This window comes from Bos taurus, chromosome 3 (assembly GCF_002263795.3).
Source record: "Bos taurus isolate L1 Dominette 01449 registration number 42190680 breed Hereford chromosome 3, ARS-UCD2.0, whole genome shotgun sequence".
Taxonomy (NCBI): Eukaryota; Metazoa; Chordata; class Mammalia; order Artiodactyla; family Bovidae; genus Bos; species Bos taurus.
Genome location: NC_037330.1, coordinates 91,600,943 through 91,621,433, shown reverse-complemented (window position 1 = coordinate 91,621,433; position 20,491 = coordinate 91,600,943). Strand labels below are relative to the sequence as shown.

Genomic DNA, 20,491 nt, shown 5'->3' with positions numbered 1-20,491 from the left:
GAGCAAACTCTGGGAGATGCTGAAGGACAGGGAAGCCTGGTGTACTTCAGTCCATGGTGTCGCAAAGAGTTGGACCTGACTTAGTGACAGAACAACAACAATTGAGTTGCAGGGTGAGGGGATTTTATGAGAAGACTTGAATGCCAGGTGAGGAAGTCAGACTTTGTCTGAGCTAGTCTGAGCTAGGTCATTTCCAGGCCGTGGTGGAGGGGCTGAAGATGCCTCCTTCTTAGAAAGGACATCTCCCTGCTTCTTCTGACTGTGTAGACATAGAAGGGGCCTCATTGGCTGGGAACTCTGAGTCATGGTGACCTCACAAAGACTGCAACACCAGAGCTGGGGGTGGGGGGGAGCCTAGGTAAGCAGAGGGGTGGCTCTGGGAAAGTCCCAGGGGTGGGGGCAGCCGCCACAGCCTCCACAAGGCAGTTACCACCTTGACCCCACCCCACTGGGTAAAAGTCTCCCTCTGGCTGTAATTCCACTCTTAGAACTTCGTACCTTTGACTTAAGGCTGAATTTTCTGTTACCATGTGGATGCCCCAGGTGGAGGTAATGCATTGAACTTTTACAACAGTTGCTTAAAGCTCATGGACAAAGCATTTAGGCTAACAAGTTCTGAGAATACGGTGGGTGGGAGTCTGGGGGAGGAGAGGGAGAGTGAGATCCAGGGAGGGAATACCATGGACTAGGGGGAGAGGGTGCAGAGAACTGAAAGCCAGACTTGGTCTTTTTCTCAAGGCCACCACCCAACCGTCACCCATAGGGAGGAAGGAACAGTGAGGATGGACATTTACTGGGGGAACTGCTGGGGGCCAGATGCTATGAAAATTCCTATGTGCGTTATCACATTTTATTCTCTATACTTATCTCATGAATTGAGCATTAAGATAGTCATGCAGTGTGGGGAAGCTTCCTTCCCTGACTCACACCTCTGGTGAGAGAGAGGGCAGGTTTTGAATTCAAGTTCAGCTGACTCAAAGCCATTAATTCCAAAGCATTAGGAGAGACGTGTTGTTTTCACTGGATTTTTCCTGTAGGATAGAGACCTAAGAGGGTTTCCCAGGTGGTGCTAGTGATAAAGAACCTGCTTGCCAACGTAGGAGACATGAGATACAGGTTCAATCCCTGGGTCAGGAAGATCCCCTGAAGGGGGTGGGGTATGGCAACCCACCCCAGTATTCTTGTCTAGAGAGTCCCATGGACAGAGGAGCCTGATGGGTTATAATCAATGGGTTCGCAAAGAGTCAGACACAATTGAAGTGACTTAACACATCACAGAGCCTAAGAGCGGCAGAGGGAATAAGGAATGAGAAGTGGGAAGATGTGGTCTTACTGAGTGACTCATACCTCGGAAATCTCTGGGATCCTGTAGGGAAACTTGTGAGCTAAGTATACCTGGGTTTGAATCCTTCCTCTGCCACTTGCGGGAGGCTTTGTAAAAATCTACTTATGTCCCCTGAGCAGTCTGAATTGATGTGCCAGTAAATGAGGATGATGGTACCCGTCTTGAAGAGTTGTCATTCATTCATTTCCTTATTCTGTTAATGTTTTCTGAATCTTCTCTGGGTACTAGGCATTGTCTTGGGAAAACAGGGGTAATAGATATCCACGAAGCTCATTTTCTAAACTGGAGACACACAGGTAAACAGAGCAATTCTCTGACACAGGTGATCACACGAGGAGGGCACCTCAGCCACATTTGAGGGTCCTAGGAACGTTCCTAGAGGAACGGAAACCTAAACTGGCATCTGGAATGTGACTAGATGTTAGCCAGGGGAATGATGAAGTGGTGGGCAGTCTGGGGGAAGTCTTCAGGAAGAGGAAAGGGTATTTGCAAAGGCCCCATTGGAAGCACCAGAAGAAGTTTGAAAGGGGCTCAAGCATGTGGCTTGGAAAGGGATGGATGTAGCTGAAGAGATGGAGGGTAAGGCCTGTGGGCTGAGGCTCTTGGCAAATGAAACACAGACGTCAGATTGAAGGTCCGAGTGTCTCCACTTGTGGCCTTTCCATCAGCTTTGTGATTATCACTTTGGGGAGGAGTGGAGGGGCTTGATAAATGCTTATTCCTGGGTCCCCTCAGAGCTACAAAGTGGAATTTCTAAGGGTGAAGCCTGAGAATCTTTTTTTTTTTTTAAATCAATTAGCTGTTATTTTTGTCTGTGCTGGGTCTCCTTTGCTCTGAGTGCGCTTTCTTTAGTTGTGGCGAGCCGGGGCTGCTCTCTAGCTGCAGTGCTTGAGCTTCTCATTGCAGTGGCTTCTCTTGTTGCAGAGCACGGCCTTTAGGGCTCTGTGGGCTCCCTCGTTGTGGCTTAAAGGCTTAGTTGCCTTGAGGCATGTGGGATCTTCCCAGACCAGGAATCAAACCAGTGTCCCCTGCATTGCAAGATGGATTCTTAACTACTGGATCACCAGGGAAGCCCTGGGAATCTGTCTTTTAGAAAATATAACCCACACCCCCACAGTCTAAAAAGCCATGAAAAGTCACAGAGGGGTTCTAAGAGGGGGGTGGCATGGTTGAATTCACACATATTTTTCCTTTATCTGTTTTTTTTGGCCACACTGTGTAGCATATGTGGGATCTTAGTTCCCCTACCAGGGATCAAACCCATGCTGCCTGCAGTGGAAGCAGGGAGTCTTAACCATTGAACAGGAAAGTACTGTCTAAGAGTATCTTTATTTCCCCTCATCCTTGAAGAATGACTTTGCCAGTTATAAAAGTTGTGGTTGACTTCTTTTCTTTCAGCACTTAAAAAATGGGTACCACTTCTTTCTGGCCTTCATGGCTTCAGATGAGAAATCTACTCTCATTCAGATTAGTGTTCTTCTATAGGTAATTCTCTCTGATTGCTTTTAAGATAATTTTTTCAATGCTTTTAGTTTTCAGAAGTTTAATCATGATGTATTTTGGCATGGGTTTCTTTGGGTTTGTCCCATTTTGGATTTTCTTATCTTCCTGAATCTGTATGTTTATATCTTTCCTTAAGTTGGGAAGTTTTCAGCCATTTCTACTTTGGAAATTTTCAACACTTTTTCTCTTCTCTTTTCAGAACTCTGATGATACGAATATTAGATATTTTGTTTTGTTCCACAGACACCTGAGAATCTGTCCAGTTTTTTTTCAGTCTATTTTGTCTCTGCTGTTCAGATTAAGTAAATTTTATTAGTCTGCCTTCAAGTTCATTGATTCTATCTTGTTATCTTCACTTTACTATTGAGCTCATCCAGCAGCAAGCTAAAATTTTTTTCAGTTATTGAATTTAAAAAATAATTTCTATCTTAATTTTGGTTACTGTATTTTTAAAATAACTTCGATTTCTTTGTTGGGATTTTCTATTTTATCATTAGTTTCAAGAGGATTTGTACTTGCTTGTTGAAGTATTTTTATGGCCGCTTTAAAGTCATTTTCACAAATTCTGACATCTGTTTCATCAGGATGCTCTTTTCCTAGTCTTTGGTGTGACAAGCAATTTTTTATTGTGTCCTTGACATTTTGGATATTATGTTAAGAGATTCTTGAGCCTATTTAACACTTTTATTTTGGCAGGTTAAGGTTTAGAGTGTAGGTTCTGGGCTACTTTGCTAGAGCACTAGCCTGCTTTGTTCTTCAGCTATTGGAGCTCCTGTTTATTTGTACTGCTGTTATCTGCAGGGGAATGAGGCACTTCTCTGGGCCAACTGTGTCCCTGTGGGGTTCAGAAGCTGTGGGCCCTAGTCACTTTTCTGCCTTTCAGTGGCAGGCCCATGATACAAGGCTCTACTCTCACTGCCACTGCAGATGGATTAAACTGCTGCTGCCCTGGGCATGGAGTAGGGAGTGGGGCTCCCCCCGGGGCTCGCTCTTTGTTGGGCTTCTCTTTCTGGTCCTTTGGTCAGAGAAAACAGGGTTTTCTTTTCTTGCAAGTGTGTTTATGCTCTTGGCAGATCTGTGTTACAGGCCTCTCTGGTACCCAGTCTGGAATATATGGGAGATAAGAAGAAAACCCTAGAGAACTCACCACCTTGTCATCCCTCCAGCCCTGAGGTTTCTAGCTAGTCCACTGTCTTCTTTCTAGATTTGAGTCCTTTTTTTGGTTTGTTTTTGGTTGTCTGTTGAACTATTTCCAGGATATTTAGTTGTATTTACAAAGGAAGAGCATGGAAAAGTGAGTCTATGCCCTCTTGTCCGTTCAGTTCACTTCAGTTCATTGGCTCAGTCGTGTATGACTCTTTGCAACCCCACGGCCTGCAGCACACCAGGCCTCCCTGTCCATCACCAAATCCCTCAGCTTGCTCAAACTCAAGTCCGTTGAGTCAGTGATGCCATCCAACCATCTCATCCTCTGTCGTCCCCTTCTCCTCCTGCCTTCAATCTTTTCCAGCATCAGGGTCCTTTCCAGTGAGTCTATTCTTTGCATCAGGTGGCCAAAGTATTGGAGCTTCAGCTTCAGCATCAGTCCTTCCAATGAATATTCGGGACCGATTTCCTTTAGGATTGACTGGTTTGATCTCCTTGAAGTCCAAGGGACTCTCTCTTATCTGTTACATGCATTAAAAAAAAAAAAAAAAGCTGTTGTACAAAACACATAGCATAGAATTTACCATCAGTGACAATTGGTACCTTTATAACGTTGCACAATTATCACCATTATCTAGCTTCAGAATATTTTTGTCACTCCAAAAGGAAACCCCATACTCATTAAGAAGTCACTTCCCATTCTCCCATTTCTCCTGCTCATGACAGTCTGTCTGCTTTAATCTGCTATTAATCTCTCTAGATTTGATTATCTAGATAGTCCATATAAATGGAATCATACCATATGTGATTTTTTGCATCTAGCTTCTTTCACATAACATAATATTTTCAAAGTTTACCATATTTAGCATGTATCAGTACTCAGTTCTTTTTATGGGTAGATAATATTTCATTGTGTGGATATACCATGTTTTTTTTTTTATCTGTTTACCAGTCAATGGACATGTTGGTTGTTTCCACATTTAGCTCTAGTGAATACTGCAGCTGTGAACTTTTGTGTCCAAGTTTTGGTTGGAACATCAATTTTCAGTTGTTTGTGGTATATACATAGGAGTGAAATTGCTGCATTATATGGCCTTTCTAGTTTAACTTCCTGAGGAACAGCCAGGTTGGTTTTTATAGAGGCCACATAATTTTCATTCCCACCAGCAATGTTTGATGGTTCCAATTTTTCTATATCATTGCCAACACTTGCTATTTTCTATTTCTTAAAATTATAACCACCACAGTGGGTGCGAAGTGTTATCTTAGTGTTGTTTTGATTTACATTTCTCTAAAATCACTGCGGATGGTGATTGCAGCCATGAAATTAAAAAACGCTTACTCCTTGGAAGGAAAGTTATGACCAACCTAGATAGCATATTCAAAAGCAGAGACATTACTTTGCCAACAAAGGTTCGTCTAGTCAAGGCTATGGTTTTTCCTGTGGTCATGTATGGATGTGAGAGTTGAACTGTGAATAAAGCTGAGTGCTGAAGAATTGATGTTTTTGAACTGTGGTGTTGGAGAAGACTCTTGAGAGTCCCTGGGACTGCAAGGAGATCCAACCAGTCCATTATAAAGGAGGTCAGTCCTGGGATTTCTTTGGAAGGAATGATGCTAAAGCTAAAACTCCAGTACTTTGGCCACCTCATGAGAAGAGTTGATTCATTGGAAAAGACTCTGATGCTGGGAGGGATTGGGGGCAGGAGGAGAAGGGGATGACAGAGGATGAGATGGCTGGATGGCATCACCAACTCGATGCAGGTGAGTCTGAGTGAACTCCAGGAGTTGGTGATGGACAGGGAGGCCTGGCATGCTGCAATTCATGGGGTCTCAAAGAGTCGGACACGACTGAGCGACTGAACTGAACTGAATGACTAAAGTGTTCTACTCAAGTTGTTTGCCCATTTTTAAATTGGGTTGTTTATCTTTTTGTTGTATGTTGTAAGATATTGTTATTTGTTATTCTAGATACTAGATCTAATCAGGTATATGACTTATAAATATTTCGTCCCCTTCTGTAAGTTGTCTTTTCACTTTCTAATAGTGCCTTTTGATACACAAGTTTTTAATTTTGGTAATGTTCAATTTATCATTTTTTTTCTTGTTTCTTGTGATCTTGGTGTCATATCTAAGAAACCATCACCAAATCCAAGGTCATGAGGATTTATCCATATATTTTCTTCCAAGAGTTTTACAATTTTAGCTCTTATATTTAGGTCTTTTGTCCATTGTGATTAAAGTTTTATATTTAGTGTGAAAGAGGCCAAATCTATTATTTCAGGTGTTGATTTCCAGTCATCCCACCACCATTTGTTGAAGAGAATATTTTTTCCCCGTTGAACAGGTTTGGCATCCTCGTCAAAGGTCAGTTGACCATAGATGCATGGATTTATTTCCTGACTCTCAGTTCTATTCCATTAGCCTATATTTCTATCTTTTTGCCAGTACCATACTGTTGAATGCAATTTTAAAGGAAGAACTTTGTGCTCAATTTGGAAAATGGTTTGTTGGGAGCAACCCTTATGCACAGGGATCCTTGTTGAGAGGGCAATTCCAAGACAGAGTCCCAAAGCAGTGGGAGCCGTACTAGGGTTTAGCAGTGGTGATGGAGATATGGGGAGATACTTGGGGATTTTTCTGGAGCCAGAATTAGCAGAACTTGGCAAAATTTGGATTCAGCAAGTCAAGAAGAGTATAGTCAAGGATGATATTGTGTCTGGCTTGGATTATGGTTCCAGTGCCTTGCAATGTAAGAGAATAAGAGGATCTGATTTGGAGGAATGATGGCAAAGTCTGTTTGGATTTTCTAGAACCGAGGTGCAACAATGTCAGACGTGTGTGCGTGCATGCGTGTATACATACTCATACAAGTGCCTGACACATTCCAGGCCCATACATCTGATAAACATGTTCTCAACGAGGAACTGGAAGATCCACTGATAGTTCCTCTTTCTGAGAGCCCCAGAAACCCTTACCAAGGGCCTGGAAGGTTTCATAAAGGTAGAGGAGAAAGGATGGGAACTAGTCAATGATTCTCAGTCTCTGATGGGGCTAGGTGGTTTATGGCCACCCTCTGTTCTCCTCAACGGGGGCTCCAGGACCTGGGGGCAAAAGCCAATAAGCAGCTGTATAGCAACTTCCTTTAGTTCCCCTGGGTCCCACCTCAACAACCACCATCTTCCTGATGCACAATATCCCTTTGGTGGAGGATAAGATGTGGGCTGCCTACCTAAGCTCTGAAGACTCACCTGTGTGTTGCAGGGTGGAGGAGGAGGATTGAGGAAATAGAAGAAAGTGAGGGAGATCTGCTCTTTTCTTCTGGATGAAGGAGGGTCAGCCTGGCTTGAGACCTATGGCTTTTTGCCCAGTGACCAGTATTTATTATGCATTTATTGTGTCAGAGGAGTAGAGCTTATGTTCTTTCACAGGTTAAACCAGGTAGGCCTTCCAAAATCCTACTGACCGCATCATAGGCTGTACCTGACTCAAATTTTTTCCAGGTTGAAAATGCCTCCTTTTGATAAATATGACATGTGTTTGTGTGTGTGTGTGTGTGTACAGAGAGGAGAATACGCGAGGGATGATCCAGGGTATTTTGGAGCCCTGAGGCTTTTTATAATTTTGAGGCTCCTGTTTAAGTAGAAGACAAAATTATGAATACAAAATTATGTACAGGCCCTTTGGAAAAGAACAGTATGAGCAAGGAGCCTTGAAATTTTAAATTTCATTAGCTTCAGGGTAAAATCACCTCTGGTGTTGATGGTAAGTGAAACTTCCTTCCTCTGAGGCAAGTTGCAAAGCTCTGCATGAACTGCTGGCTTGGGGGTGAAGGAAGGTCCCACTGGGCTCTAAGTACCTTACTCTGCTCATAATGCCTCACAGAGAGTAACAGAATGAGTAACTAATTTAGAGAAGACCTTCAGTGGGCCAAGTGGGCTCCATGCCAGATGCTGAGACTTTAACCACCCTGGGTGGCAGGCTTTATGTTCCCCATATTAGAGACGAGGAGGATGGGAGTGGGGAGTGTCTCTTGCCCAAGTTTGCTGACACTAGTAGGAGGATGAGCTGGGAATTGAACCCAGGACAACATGACTGTGAATCTGTATTTTTTTCAAAGCCAAGCCATAAGGTGCACAGCAAAATGTATGGTATGAGTAAATGATTTAGTGAATGAGTTAGTGCATGAATGAATAAGAAATGATATGTGATGAAATGAGCTAGCGACAGAATGGATGAATGAATGAAGAAGAGATAAAAGGATGAAATAACAAGCTCATTTATTGAACGTTTACTGTGTGCCGGGTGCTGTGCTAGACTCCTTTCTATTTTATGTATTTATTGTAACGTTTGGCCGCGCTGGGTCTTTGTGGCTGCGCGAGGGCTTTCTCGAGTTGTGGCCAACAGGCACTGTGTTCTAACTGCAAAGTGCGAGGTCCTCATTGTGGTGGCTTCTCTTGCTGCGGCGCGCGGGCTCTAGGGCAGGTGGGGGTGCTAGACTCTTGTGGATCTTGTGGTTTAGCGAGGAAACCAGATATTGTGTGCCAAGAAAGGGGAAGTGGACAAAATGCCCTGGGAACTTACAGGTGGACCTCACCTGTCTGGGGGACCTGGAAGTCTTGTAGCATATAAGCTGAAATCTGAAGGGGTGAAGCTGTAGGTGTTAGCTAGGGAAAATGACTGAAGAAGGATGTTTAGCCTGTGGAGGGCCAGACTTGGGTGTGTGACTTGACCTCCCCTTCCTTAAGCATACAATGGAGTAAGCATATCTAACTTCCGGGTGTGTATGTGTGTGTGTGTGTGCATGCAGGGGGATTTTATGAGCAGAAGTGTGTGCCTGGCCTTTAGACTTTGCTCAGTAAGTACCAAAAAAGCCACTCTTGCCTGACTTGATCTCCTTTCGCATCTCCTCACAGGGGCCCAGTCCTGCTTAAGAACACCATGCATGCAGGTGAGCTGTCCCTACGGTTCCCATAGGGAGGGAGGCCCAGGTGTGGGGGTGGGGCAGGGTAAGGTGGGAGAGTTTCCTCCTTTGTCTAGTCTTTCTGGAGTGGGATGGGGTCGGGGAACTGGGGAGTTCACCCAGCAGTGAGGTTGCTGGGCTGAGACAGGCTCTGCTTTGGATGATATCCTCAGGTTCTCCTCCATTTAGTTTGCCTCACCCAGAACAAACTATTAAGGGCAGTGGGCATCTCTGCCAAGGCTCCTTTGGGCATCTAGTGCCACAGCCATTCACAGAGTAGTTCTTGCAACTTAGGGGTTGGCTGGAAGTAGTAAATAAGGAGACGTCCCCTTCTCCCTTTCTACCTTAAGGTGGGAGAGTTTCCTCATTTGTCTAGTGTTCGTGGACTTCCTACTGTGGACCTAGTATTACATTAGGTGCTGGGGATGCCCCAGGGACTAAGATGTGCATCAGTTCAGTTCAGTTCAGTTCAGTCACTCAGTCGTGTCCGACTCTTTGCGACCCCATAAATCGCAGCACGCCAGGCCTGTCTGTCCATCACTGACTCCCGGAGTTCACTCAAACTTATGTCCATCGAATCGGTGATTCCATCCAGCCATCTCATCCTCTGTTGTCCCCTTTTCCTCCTGCCCCCAATCCCTCCCAGCATAGTTCTCACCAATGTCCCCACTCATCTCTAGCAGGGGCTGGACCACTAAACAAATCATTGGAATAAAGTGCTGTGTATCATTTGCTTGGAGGAGTAGAATCAGCGAGGAGAGTAGGGGGAGGTTCCAGGCCAGGGAAACTACATTTAAGGACTGTGAGCTAAAAGGAAACGGGGTGTGGTCAAAGAAAGGAACACAGAGGATGAGGCTGGAGCTGAGAGAGCTAGGGGAGAGCCATGTAGGACGGAGCTGGACAGGTGGGCTGGGCGTGGTCGTGGAGGTCATCCATGGGGAGCCATGGAAAGGTTTCAATAGGTGAGGCTGAACTTGCCTTTTCTCTCTCTCAGGAGCACTTCAGGGAGCTCGACAGTCAGCTATTGGATAGAAGGGGGCAGTGGCACTGACAGACCTTCAGATCGGGCATGGCCTTGGGTCCAGGGACTAGTCTGGTCCTCTGTGAAGACGCGAACATGACACCCAATCTCAACTCCACTGAGGCCCCCGGTTTAGGCTCTGGCATCATCTCTGGGCCCAGCCTAAACACAGACCTTGTTGCTCTCTTGAATCCAAACCTGAGTCCTGGCGTGGCTCTTGTTCCAGACCTTAATCCAACTCTGATTCCGGTCTCAGAGGAGGCCCCTGGCCTGGAGTCTGATAACACCCCCAGACCTGATGACAGCAGGTCCACGACTCCAGGTTCCCTCCAGATCACTGCTGCCCACTCTGGTGAAGCCCTGGCTTTGGATTCCAATCACCTCTCAAGGCCTAACTCACAGGGGACCCTAAGTCCAGCCTCAAACCTCATTCTGAACCCCCACTCTATGGAGGCCCAGGGTATGAGCTCGGGGACCCATGCTGGGCCACATTCGGAGGAGGCTGTCAACTCCCTCTCGAGCAATCTTTTTGATTTGGGTCAGAGCAACTCCAATCCTTCCAGGCCTGAGACAAACCCATTTTTAAGGCCTTATTCCAAAGACTCCCTTGTTCTGGGCCACAGCATTTCCAGGCCAGGCTCAAAAACTCTCCTTACTCCAGCCTCAACCCCTTTTCTGGATCCTGACTCCAATCAGCTGCTCGGCATGGGCTCAGGGAACATATCCAAGCTGGACCTGAACGCAGCTTCAGGTTCTCCTGAGTCCCTTATGCAAGACACGAACGAGACCATCACTGTGGTTTCACATAACATCTCTGGATCTGTTTCAAAAAGAGCCTTTGGTGCAGTCTGGAACACAAGCCCCAAGGGAACCATCAGCGTGGCTTCAAATGGCAACCCCAAGTCTGACTTGAATATGACCGTCACTCAGGCTTCAAGCTTGACCCTGGTTCCCGGTTCCAGCGACGCTGTCAGCCTGCACTCCAGCACGCATGGACCCACCTCCACCGTTTCGCCACCCTCGTGCATGACCCTGATCCTGGGCTCCAAGGAGACTCTGAGCCTGGGTTCCAGCCTCATCTTCAGCGACACCTCCACCCTGACGCTGAGCAGCCAGCAGGAGTGTTTCGAGGACAGCAGTATCCACACCATGCCTCTGGAGGGGACTCTGGAGAGCTGGAGTGAGATGACTCGTGTGGAGGCGGGCCAGTTCCCACCGGGGCTCCCCACCGGCAACACCACAAATAAGGACTCCACGGCCTTCCAGAGCATCCCTCAGGGTGAGTAAGGCCAGAGTGCCAGCCCCAGAGAGGACACCGACCTGGAAGAACGCTATTCAGATTTGTAGGGCAGGGAGGGAAGAGGAGAGGGGAAAGGAAGGACACAGCATGTAATGGATAACATGCAATACATTAATTATACACGGGAGATCTAGTGCTCAGCCCCTGCTAGCTGTGTGACTTGGGATGAGCTACTTAATCTCTCTGAGCTTCAGTTTTATTAACTGTAATATAATATTCCATATAATGATACTTTATCCCGTACAAATTACAAGTCATCTAACTATACCTTCTTTTCTTTCTTGATGAATTTCAGGCCTGGTTTCTCAGGTCAGAGTTTGACCAGTGGAGCAGGCAGACTTGAGTTTTTGAGGTTCCCACCTAAGTGAAGCCTTGGGGTCCTGTCTGGAACCCGTGACTCACTTTTGATGTGCAAGAGTTCTGTAAATGAATCCATCAGTGTTTGATGTTGTAAAGATCTTTTCCCAGTTATTTATATCTCCAAATATTTTTATTTGCTCATTTACCAATACCACATTGCAATTTTAAAAAATTACCATGGCTTTACAGATATGCATTCATATCTGAAAGAATCCCTCTTTAAAGTTCGTAAAATTATTCCAAGGACAACAGCCTCCACACCATGCCTGGAGGCTATTCAAACACCCTCATTCTTCTGTATACATTTTAAAATACATTTGTCTAGGTCCTCAAACAATCTCTCTGGCATTTTTATTGGAATGTTATTAATATATCCATCTGTTCAAGTGAAATGGAGTGAAATTGAGGTTCAACTTCATTCCTTTACTTGTGGAGTCCAGTTATTATTGTGATCTAATTCACATACTATACAATTTACCCATTTAAAGTACACAGTTCAATGGCTCTTGGTATATTATATGATAAATCTTTTAAAAATTGTAGTAAAATATATATAACATAAATCTGCCATTTTAAACATTTTTAAGTGTTTAATTCAGTGGCATTAGTCACCTCACAATATTGTGTTACCACTGTCTGTCATCCCAAATAGAAGGTCTTACCATAAAGTAGTAACTCCCTATTCCTCTCTCCCCAGTCCCACATGAACTCTAACCTGCTTTCTGTCTCTATGAATTTGCCTACTCTAGGTAACTCATGAAATGGAATCACACAGTTGTTCTTTTGTATAATGTTTACTTAGCATAACATTCATCTATGTTGTAACATGAATCAGTACTTCATTCCTTTTTGTGGTTGGATAGTATTCCAATAAATGTACCACATTTTATTTGTCCATGGACGACTATTTGGCTATGATGGATAATGCTGCTATACACATCAGCTCAAAAATCTCTGAATCCTTGCTTTCAATTCCTTTAGATATATACCTAGGAGTGAAACTGCTGAATCGTATGGTAATTCTTGTTTAGCTTTCTGAGGAAATACTAAATTATTTCCCATACCAGCTGTACCATTTTGCACTCCCTCCAACAATGTACAGAGGTTCTAATGTACAAGGGTTTCTATTGCTGCACTATTAATCTCTCCTTGCCAGCACTTTTTATTTTTGTTTTTTTTTTTTTAGAAAACATTTTTATAATAGCCATCCTAAAGAGTGTGAAGTAATATTTCAATTGTGATTTCGATTTGCATTTCCCTAATGACTAATAAATGATGTTGAACATTTTTTTAATATGCCTATTGAACATTTGTATAATGTCTTTTGCCTATTTTCACATTTGGTTTTTTATTTTTAATTTTGTGGCCATGCTACACAGCGTGTGGGATCTTAGTTCTCCGACCAGGGATCAAACTCATGCCCCCTGCATTTGAAGCGTGGAGTCATGATACTGGACTACCAGGGAAGTCCCAAAATTTAGTTGCTTTTTGTTGTTGAGTTTAGGAGTTCTTTATATATTCTGAATATTAATTCCTTATCAGATACACAATTGGTAAATATTGGCACCCGTTCTGTGAGTTGTCTTTTTATTCTCTTAACATTGTCCTTTGATGCACAAGTGATTAATTTGATGAGAATCAATTCATCTACTCTTTTATTGTCTGTTACCTTGGTGTTATGTTTAAGAAATTTTTGCCTTTGTTTATACTCCAATACCAAAGAATGCTCAATTGCACTCATCTCACATGCTAGTAAAGTAATGCTCAAAATTCTCCAAGCCAGGCTTCAGCAATACGTGAACCGTGAACTTCCTGATGTTCAAGCTGGTTTTAGAAAAGGCAGAGGAACCAGAGATCAAATTGCCAACATCCACTGGATCATGGAAAAAGCAAGAGAGTTCCAGATAAACATCTATCTCTGCTTTATTGACTATGCCAAAGCCTTTGACTGTGCGGATCACAAGAAACTGTGGAAAATTCTTCAAGAGATGGGAATACCAGACCACCTGACTTGCCTCTTAAGAAATCTGTATGCAGGTCAGGAAGCAACAGTTAGAACTGGACATGGAACAACAGACTGGTTCCAAATAGGAAAAGGAGTTCGTCAAGGCTGTATAGTGTCACCCTGTTTATTTAACTTATATGCAGAGTACATCATGAGAAACACCGGACTGGAAGAAACACAAGCTGGAATCAAGATTGCCGGGAGAAATATCAATAACCTCAGATATGCAGATGACACCACCCTTATGGCAGAAAGTGAAGAGGAACTCAAAAGCCTCTTGATGAAAGTAAAAAGAGGAGAGTGAAAAAGTTGTCTTAAAGCTCAACATTCAGAAAACGAAGATCATGGCATCCAGTCCCACCACTTCATGGGAAATAGATGGGGAAACAGTGGAAACAGTGTCAGACTTTATTTTTCTGGGCTCCAAAATGACTGCAGATGGTGACTGCAGCCATGAAATTAAAAAACGCTTACTCCTTGGAAGGAAAGTTATGACCAACCTAGATAGCATATTCAAAAGCAGAGACATTACTTTGCCAACAAAGGTTCGTCTAGTCAAGGCTATGGTTTTTCCTGTGGTCATGTATGGATGTGAGAGTTGGACTGTGAAGAAGGCTGAGTGCCGAAGAATTGATGCTTTTAAACTGTGGTGTTGGAGAAGACTCTTGAGAGTCCCTGGGACTGCAAGGAGATCCAACCAGTCCATTCTGAAGGAGATCAGCCCTGGGATTTCTTTGGAAGGAATGATGCTAAAGCTGAAACTCCAGTACTTTGGCCACCTCATGTGAAGAGTTGACTCATTGGAAAAGACTCTGATGCTGGGAGGGATTGGGGGTGGGAGGAGAAGGGGACAACAGAGGATGAGATGGCTGGATGGCATCACTGACTCGATGGACATGAGTCTGAGTGAACTCTGGGAGTTGGTGATGGACAGGGAGGCTAGGTGTGCTGCGATTCATGGGGTCGCAAAGAGTCGGACACGACTGAGAGACTGAACTGAATAAATATTTAAATAAAATATAAATAAATAAAAATTTCTTAAAAAAAAAATTTCTTCCCTAAAGTAATAAAAACAAACAACATGTAAAAAAGAAAAGAATTGTATTTTTTGAGCTGAATAAAATGGAATGATTCTGTAGTCTGAAAAATAAGAGAAATTATTGCCATATCCAATGTCATGAAGATTTCTCCCTATGTTCTCTTCTAAGAGTTTTATAGTTTTAGCTTTTAAGTTTAATTTTTGAGTTAATTTTTGTGTACAGTGTGAGGAAGGGGTCCAACATCATTCTTTTGCATGTGGATATCTAGTTTTTTTTAACATTATGTATTGAAAAGAGCATTTTTTTCCCACTGAAAGGTCTTGGCACCTTTGTCAAAAATCAATTGACCATATATATAAGGATTTATTTCTGTTTTATCCCATTGGTCTTTATGTCTGTCTTTATGCCAGTAACACACTGTTCTGGTTTCTACAGCTTTGTAGTAAGTTTGAAAGGAGGAAATAGGAGTCTACCAACTTTGTTCTTTTTCAAGATTGTTTTGGCTATTTAGGATCAATCTTTGTGTTTCAGTAGGATAATTTTATCTGTTTGTATTTTTAAAAACAATGTATTTTCAAACTGTATTTGTCCTTTAAAAAGTTTTCCAAGATATATAACGATGTAAAGTGAACTACTAATCTTAAGTGTACAGCTTGATGAATATTTACATACATAAACACACTGGTAAATCCCACCCAGATCAAGACCCAGATCTTTATCGGCATCCCAGAACCTTCCCTTGTGATCCTTTCCAACCAATTCCCCTTCTCCTGGGGTTGTTCATTGTTCAGTTGCTAAGTCATGGGCTGCAACGTGCCAGGCTTCCCTGTCCTTCACTATCTCTTGGAGTTTGCTCAGATTCACGTCCATTGAGTCAGTGATGCTATCTAACCATCTCATTCTCTGCCATCCCCTTCTCCTTTTGCCTTCAATCTTTCCCAGCATCAAAGTCTTTTCCAATGCGTTGGCTCTTTGCGTAGGGTTTCTCAGTCTTGGCACTACTGATATTTTGTGTTAGACAGATCTTTGTTGTGTGGGTGTAGGTGTATTGGGGCTGTTCTACACATGTAAGATGCATCCCTAGACTCTGCAGAAGATACTAGTAGGAACATCCTCCCACACAAGTTGTGACAACAAAAGATGTCTTCAGACATTGCCAAATGGCAAATAGGGGTCAAGATTACCCTCAGTTATCAACAGTCACAGAAGGAACAATTCTCCAGATTTGTATCACCATAGACTAGTTTTGTCTGTTTTTTAACTTTCTATCAATAACTACCGTTGTTTATACTGTTTTGATTCTGGCTTCTTTAGCCCAACATTATGTCTAGCGGATTCATCCACAGTTGCATGTGTCATAGCTGATTCTTTTTATTATTCTGGAGTATTCTATCTTATGAACTTACCACAATTTGTTGATTCATTCTGATGGACACTGGAATTTTTCTATTTTTTGGATAATATGAATAAAGTTACTTTGAACCCTTTTGTACATGTTAGTGCAAAGATAACTCTTTTTCATCTAGAAGAAGAATTTCTGGGTCATAGCAAAACACATGTCCAGCTTTAATAGATACTGCAAAGTTTTCAAAGTGGTTGAATTAATTTACCCTCTCACATGTGAGACTTCCAATTGCTCAACATCCTCACAGACATTTGGTAGGCAGTTTTTAAAATGTTAGCCATTCTGGTGGGTATCTAATGCCATTTCCATGTGATTTACAATGGCATTTTTTGATGATTACTGATGTTAAGCATCTTTCAATATGGTTATTGTCAATTTGTATATCCTTTATAATGAAGTGCCTGTTCAAGTCTTCTGTTCATTTAAAAAATTTTTGTTGTCTTTTTCTTATTGGTTTGTGGAACTTCTTTATATAATCCTGATATGTGTATGCAAAGGTTATGAAAATAGTGTTATATTTTCCTCCATAAGTTTTACCATTTTGTCTTTCACATTAAATTTATAATGCATTGTGCATTAATTTTGGGAAACAATTTGAGAGAGGGACTTAAAAGGCTCATTTCCCCCCCATGTGAGTATCTAATTGCTCTGGACCATTTATTGAAAAAAACCATAATTTCCCCCACTGAATTGCAGTGTTCAGATCACATCAGATCAGTCCCTCAGTCGTGTCCGACTCTTTGTGACTCCATGAATCGCAGCACACCTAGCCTCCCTGTCCATCACCAACTCCCAGAGTTCACTCAGACTCACGTCCATCGAGTCAGTGATGCCATCCAGCCATCTCATCCTCTGTCCTCCCCTTCTCCTCCTGCCCCCAATCCCTCCCAGCATCAGAGTCTTTTCCAATGAGTCAACTCTTCACATGAGGTGGCCAAAGTACTGGAGTTTCAGCTTTAGCATCATTCCTTCCAAAGAAATCCCAGGGCTGATCTCCTTCAGAATGGACTGGTTGGATCTCCTTGCAGTCCCAGGGACTCTCAAGAGTCTTCTCCAACACCACAGTTCAAAAGCATCAATTCTTTGGAGCTCAACTTTCTTCACAGTCCAACTCTCACATCCATACATGACCACAGGAAAAACCATAGCCTTGACTAGACGGACCTTTATTGGCAAAGTAATGTCTCGGCTTTTGAATATGCTATCTAGGTTGGTCATAACTTTCCTTCCAAGGAGTAAGCGTCTTTTAATTTCATGGCTACAGTCACCATCTGCAGTCATTTTGGAGCCCAAAAAAATAAAGTCTGACACTGTTTCCACTGTTTCCACTCTTTCCCCATCTATTTCCCATGAAGTGGTGGGACTGGATGCCATGATCTTCGTTTTCTGAATGTTGAGCTTTAAGACAACTTTTTCACTCTCCTCTTTCACTTTCATCAAGAGGCTTTTGAGTTCCTCTTCACTTTCTGCCATAAGGGTGGTGTCATCTGCATATCTGAGGTTATTGATATTTCTCCCGGCAATCTTGATTCCAGCTTGTGTTTCTTCCAGTCCAGCGTTTCTCATGATGTACTCTGCATATAAGTTAAATAAACAGGGTGACACTATACAGCCTTGACGAACTCCTTTTCCTATTTGGAACCAGTCTGTTGTTCCATGTCCAGTTCTAACTGTTGCTTCCTGACCTGCATATGGATTTCTCAAGAGGCAGATCAGGTGGTCTGGTATTCCCATCTCTTTCAGAATTTTCCATAGTTTATTGTGATCCGCACAGTCAAAGGCTTTGGCATAGTCAATAAAGCAGAGATAGATGTTTTTCTCGACCTCTCTTGCTTTTTCCATGATCCAGCCGATGTTGGCAATTTGATCTCTGGTTCCTCTGCCTTTTCTAAAACCAGCTTGAACATCTGGAAGTTTACGGTTCACATATTGCTGAAGCCTGGCTTGGAGAATTTTGAGCATTACTTTACTAGCGTGTGAGATGAGTGCAATTGTGCGGTAGTTGGAGCATTCTTTGGCATTGCCTTTCTTTGGGATTGGAATGAAAACTGACCTTTTCCAGTCCTGTGGCCATTGCTGAGTTTTCCAAATTTGCTGGCATATTGAGTGAAGCACTTTCACAGCGTCGTCTTTCAGGATTTGGAATAGCTCAACTGGAATTCCATCACCTCCACTAGCTTTGTTCGTAGTGATGCTTTCTAAGGCCCATTTGACTTCACATTCCAGGATGTCTGGCTCTAGGTCAGTGATCACACCATCGTGATTATCTGGGTCGTGAAGATCTTTTTTGTACAGTTCTTCTGTGTATTCTTGCCATCTCTTCTTAATATCTTCTGCTTCTCTTAGGTCCATACCATTTCTGTCCTTTATCGTGCTCATCTTTGCATGAAATGTTCCTTTGGTATCTCTGATTTTCTTGAAGAAATCTCTAGTCTTTCCCATTCTGTTGTTTTCCTCTATTTCTTTGCATTGATCGCTGAAGAAGGCTTTCTTATCTCTTCTTGCTATTCTTTGGAACTCTGCCTTCAGATGTTTATATCTTTCCTTTTCTCCTTTGCTTTTCACTTCTCTTCTTTTCACGGCTATTTGTAAGGCCTCCCCAGACAGCCATTTTTTTTTTTTTTTTTTTGCATTTCTTTTCCATGGGGATGGTCTTGATCCCTGTCTCCTGTACAATGTCACGAACCTCATTCCACAGTTCATCAGGCACTCTATCTATCAGATCTAGGCCCTTAAATCTATTTCTCACTTCCACTGTATAATCATAAGGGATTTGATTTAGGTCATACCTGAATGGTCTAGTGGTTTTCCCTACTTTCTTCAATTTAAGTCTGAATTTGGCAATAAGGAGTTCATGATCTGAGCCACAGTCAGCTCCTGGTCTTGTTTTTGCTGACTGTGTAGAGCTTCTCCATCTTTGGCTGCAAAGAATATAATCAATCTGATTTTGGTGTTGACCATCTGGTGATGTCCATGTATAGAGTCTTCTCTTGTGTTGTTGGAAGAGGGTGTTTGCTATGACCAGTGCATTTTCTTAGCAAAACTCTATTAGTCTTTGCCCTGCTTCATTCCGTATTCCAAGGCCAAATTTGCCTGTTACTCCAGGTGTTTCTTGACTTCCTACTTTTGCATTCCAGTCCCCTATAATGAAAAGGACATCTTTATGGGGTGTTAGTTCTAAAAGGTCTTGTAGGTCTTTATAGAACCGTTCAAGTTCAGCTTCTTCAGCATTACTGGTTGGGGCATAGACTTGGATTACTGTGATATTGAATGGTTTGCCTTGGAAATGAACAGAGATCATTCTGTTGTTTTTGAGATTGCATCCAAGTACTGCATTTCAGACTCTTTTGGTGACCATGATGGCTACTCCATTTCTTCTGAGGGATTCCTGCCCGCAGTAGTAGATATAATGGTCATTTGAGTTAAATTCACCCATTCCAGTCCATTTCAGTTTGCTGATTCCTAGAATGTCGACATTTACTCTTGCCACTTCTTGTTTGACCACTTCCAATTTGCCTTGATTCATGGACCTGACATTCCAGGTTCCTATGCAATATTGCTCTTTACAGCATCGGACCTTGCTTCTATCATCAGTCATATCCACAGCTGGGTATTGTTTTTGCTTTGGCTCCATCCCTTCATTCTTTCTGAATTGCAGTGTTACCTTGAGGAAAATCAACTGACTGTGTATGTGTAGGTTTATTTTTGGACTCTTTCTATTCCTTCGTTTGTCTATCCTTAACCATTGCCTTTAATTACCGTGTTTTAGAGTAAGTCCTTTATATTTAGTAGTGAGACTCCTCCACTTTGTCAGGATTGTCTATTCTAGGTGCTTTACTTTTCCATTTTAATTCTAGAAACAGCTTGTCAATTTCCATAAAACTTAATATAAATCTGTTAGATTTTTCACTGAAATTTCATTGAATCTACAAATCAATTTATGTAGCATTGTCTTCTATATAATATGTTTCTGGGGCTTCCCTATGGCTCAGTGGTATAGAATCCACTTGCCAATGCAGGAGAAAGGAGTTGGATTCCTGATCTGGGAAGATCCCACATGCTTCAGAGCAACTAAGCCTGTGCACCACAACTATTGAGCCTGTGCTCTAGAGCCGGGGAGCCGCAACTACTGAGCTCAGGTGCTACAACTACTGAAGCCCATGCTCCTAGAGCCTGTGCTCAGCAAGAAGAGAAGCCGTCGCAATAAGAAGCCCGTGCACCGCACCTAGAGAGGAGCTCCTGCTCGCCACAACTAGAGAAAAGCCCGTGCAGCCACAAAGACCCAGCACAGCCAAAAATGAATAAATAAACAAAAAGCGAAATGGCATCTAGATAAAAAAAAGTGAATTAGATAATACTGTTTCCAACCCATAGTTCCTTTATATTTAATATAATTATGCATA

The 20,491-nt window shown here is 42.8% G+C and overlaps 1 protein-coding gene across 7 annotated transcripts in view; it reads left to right on the top strand.

Moving 5' to 3' along the window:
- Positions 1–348: 348 nt before the first annotated feature.
- The window catches only part of MROH7 (maestro heat like repeat family member 7), a 53,668-nt gene continuing 33,525 nt past the window's right edge, over positions 349–20,491 (top strand). For 5 of the 7 annotated variants that reach the window (XR_009493790.1, XM_024989290.2, XM_024989274.2 and 2 more), the window contains exons 1-3: positions 349–549; positions 8,911–8,945; positions 9,952–11,257. Coding sequence is in view for 6 of the 7 variants with exons in the window: in XM_024989290.2 (XP_024845058.1) it covers positions 10,027–11,257 (1,231 nt within the window). In the remaining variant the exon portion in view is untranslated. 7 annotated transcript variants of the gene reach the window in all.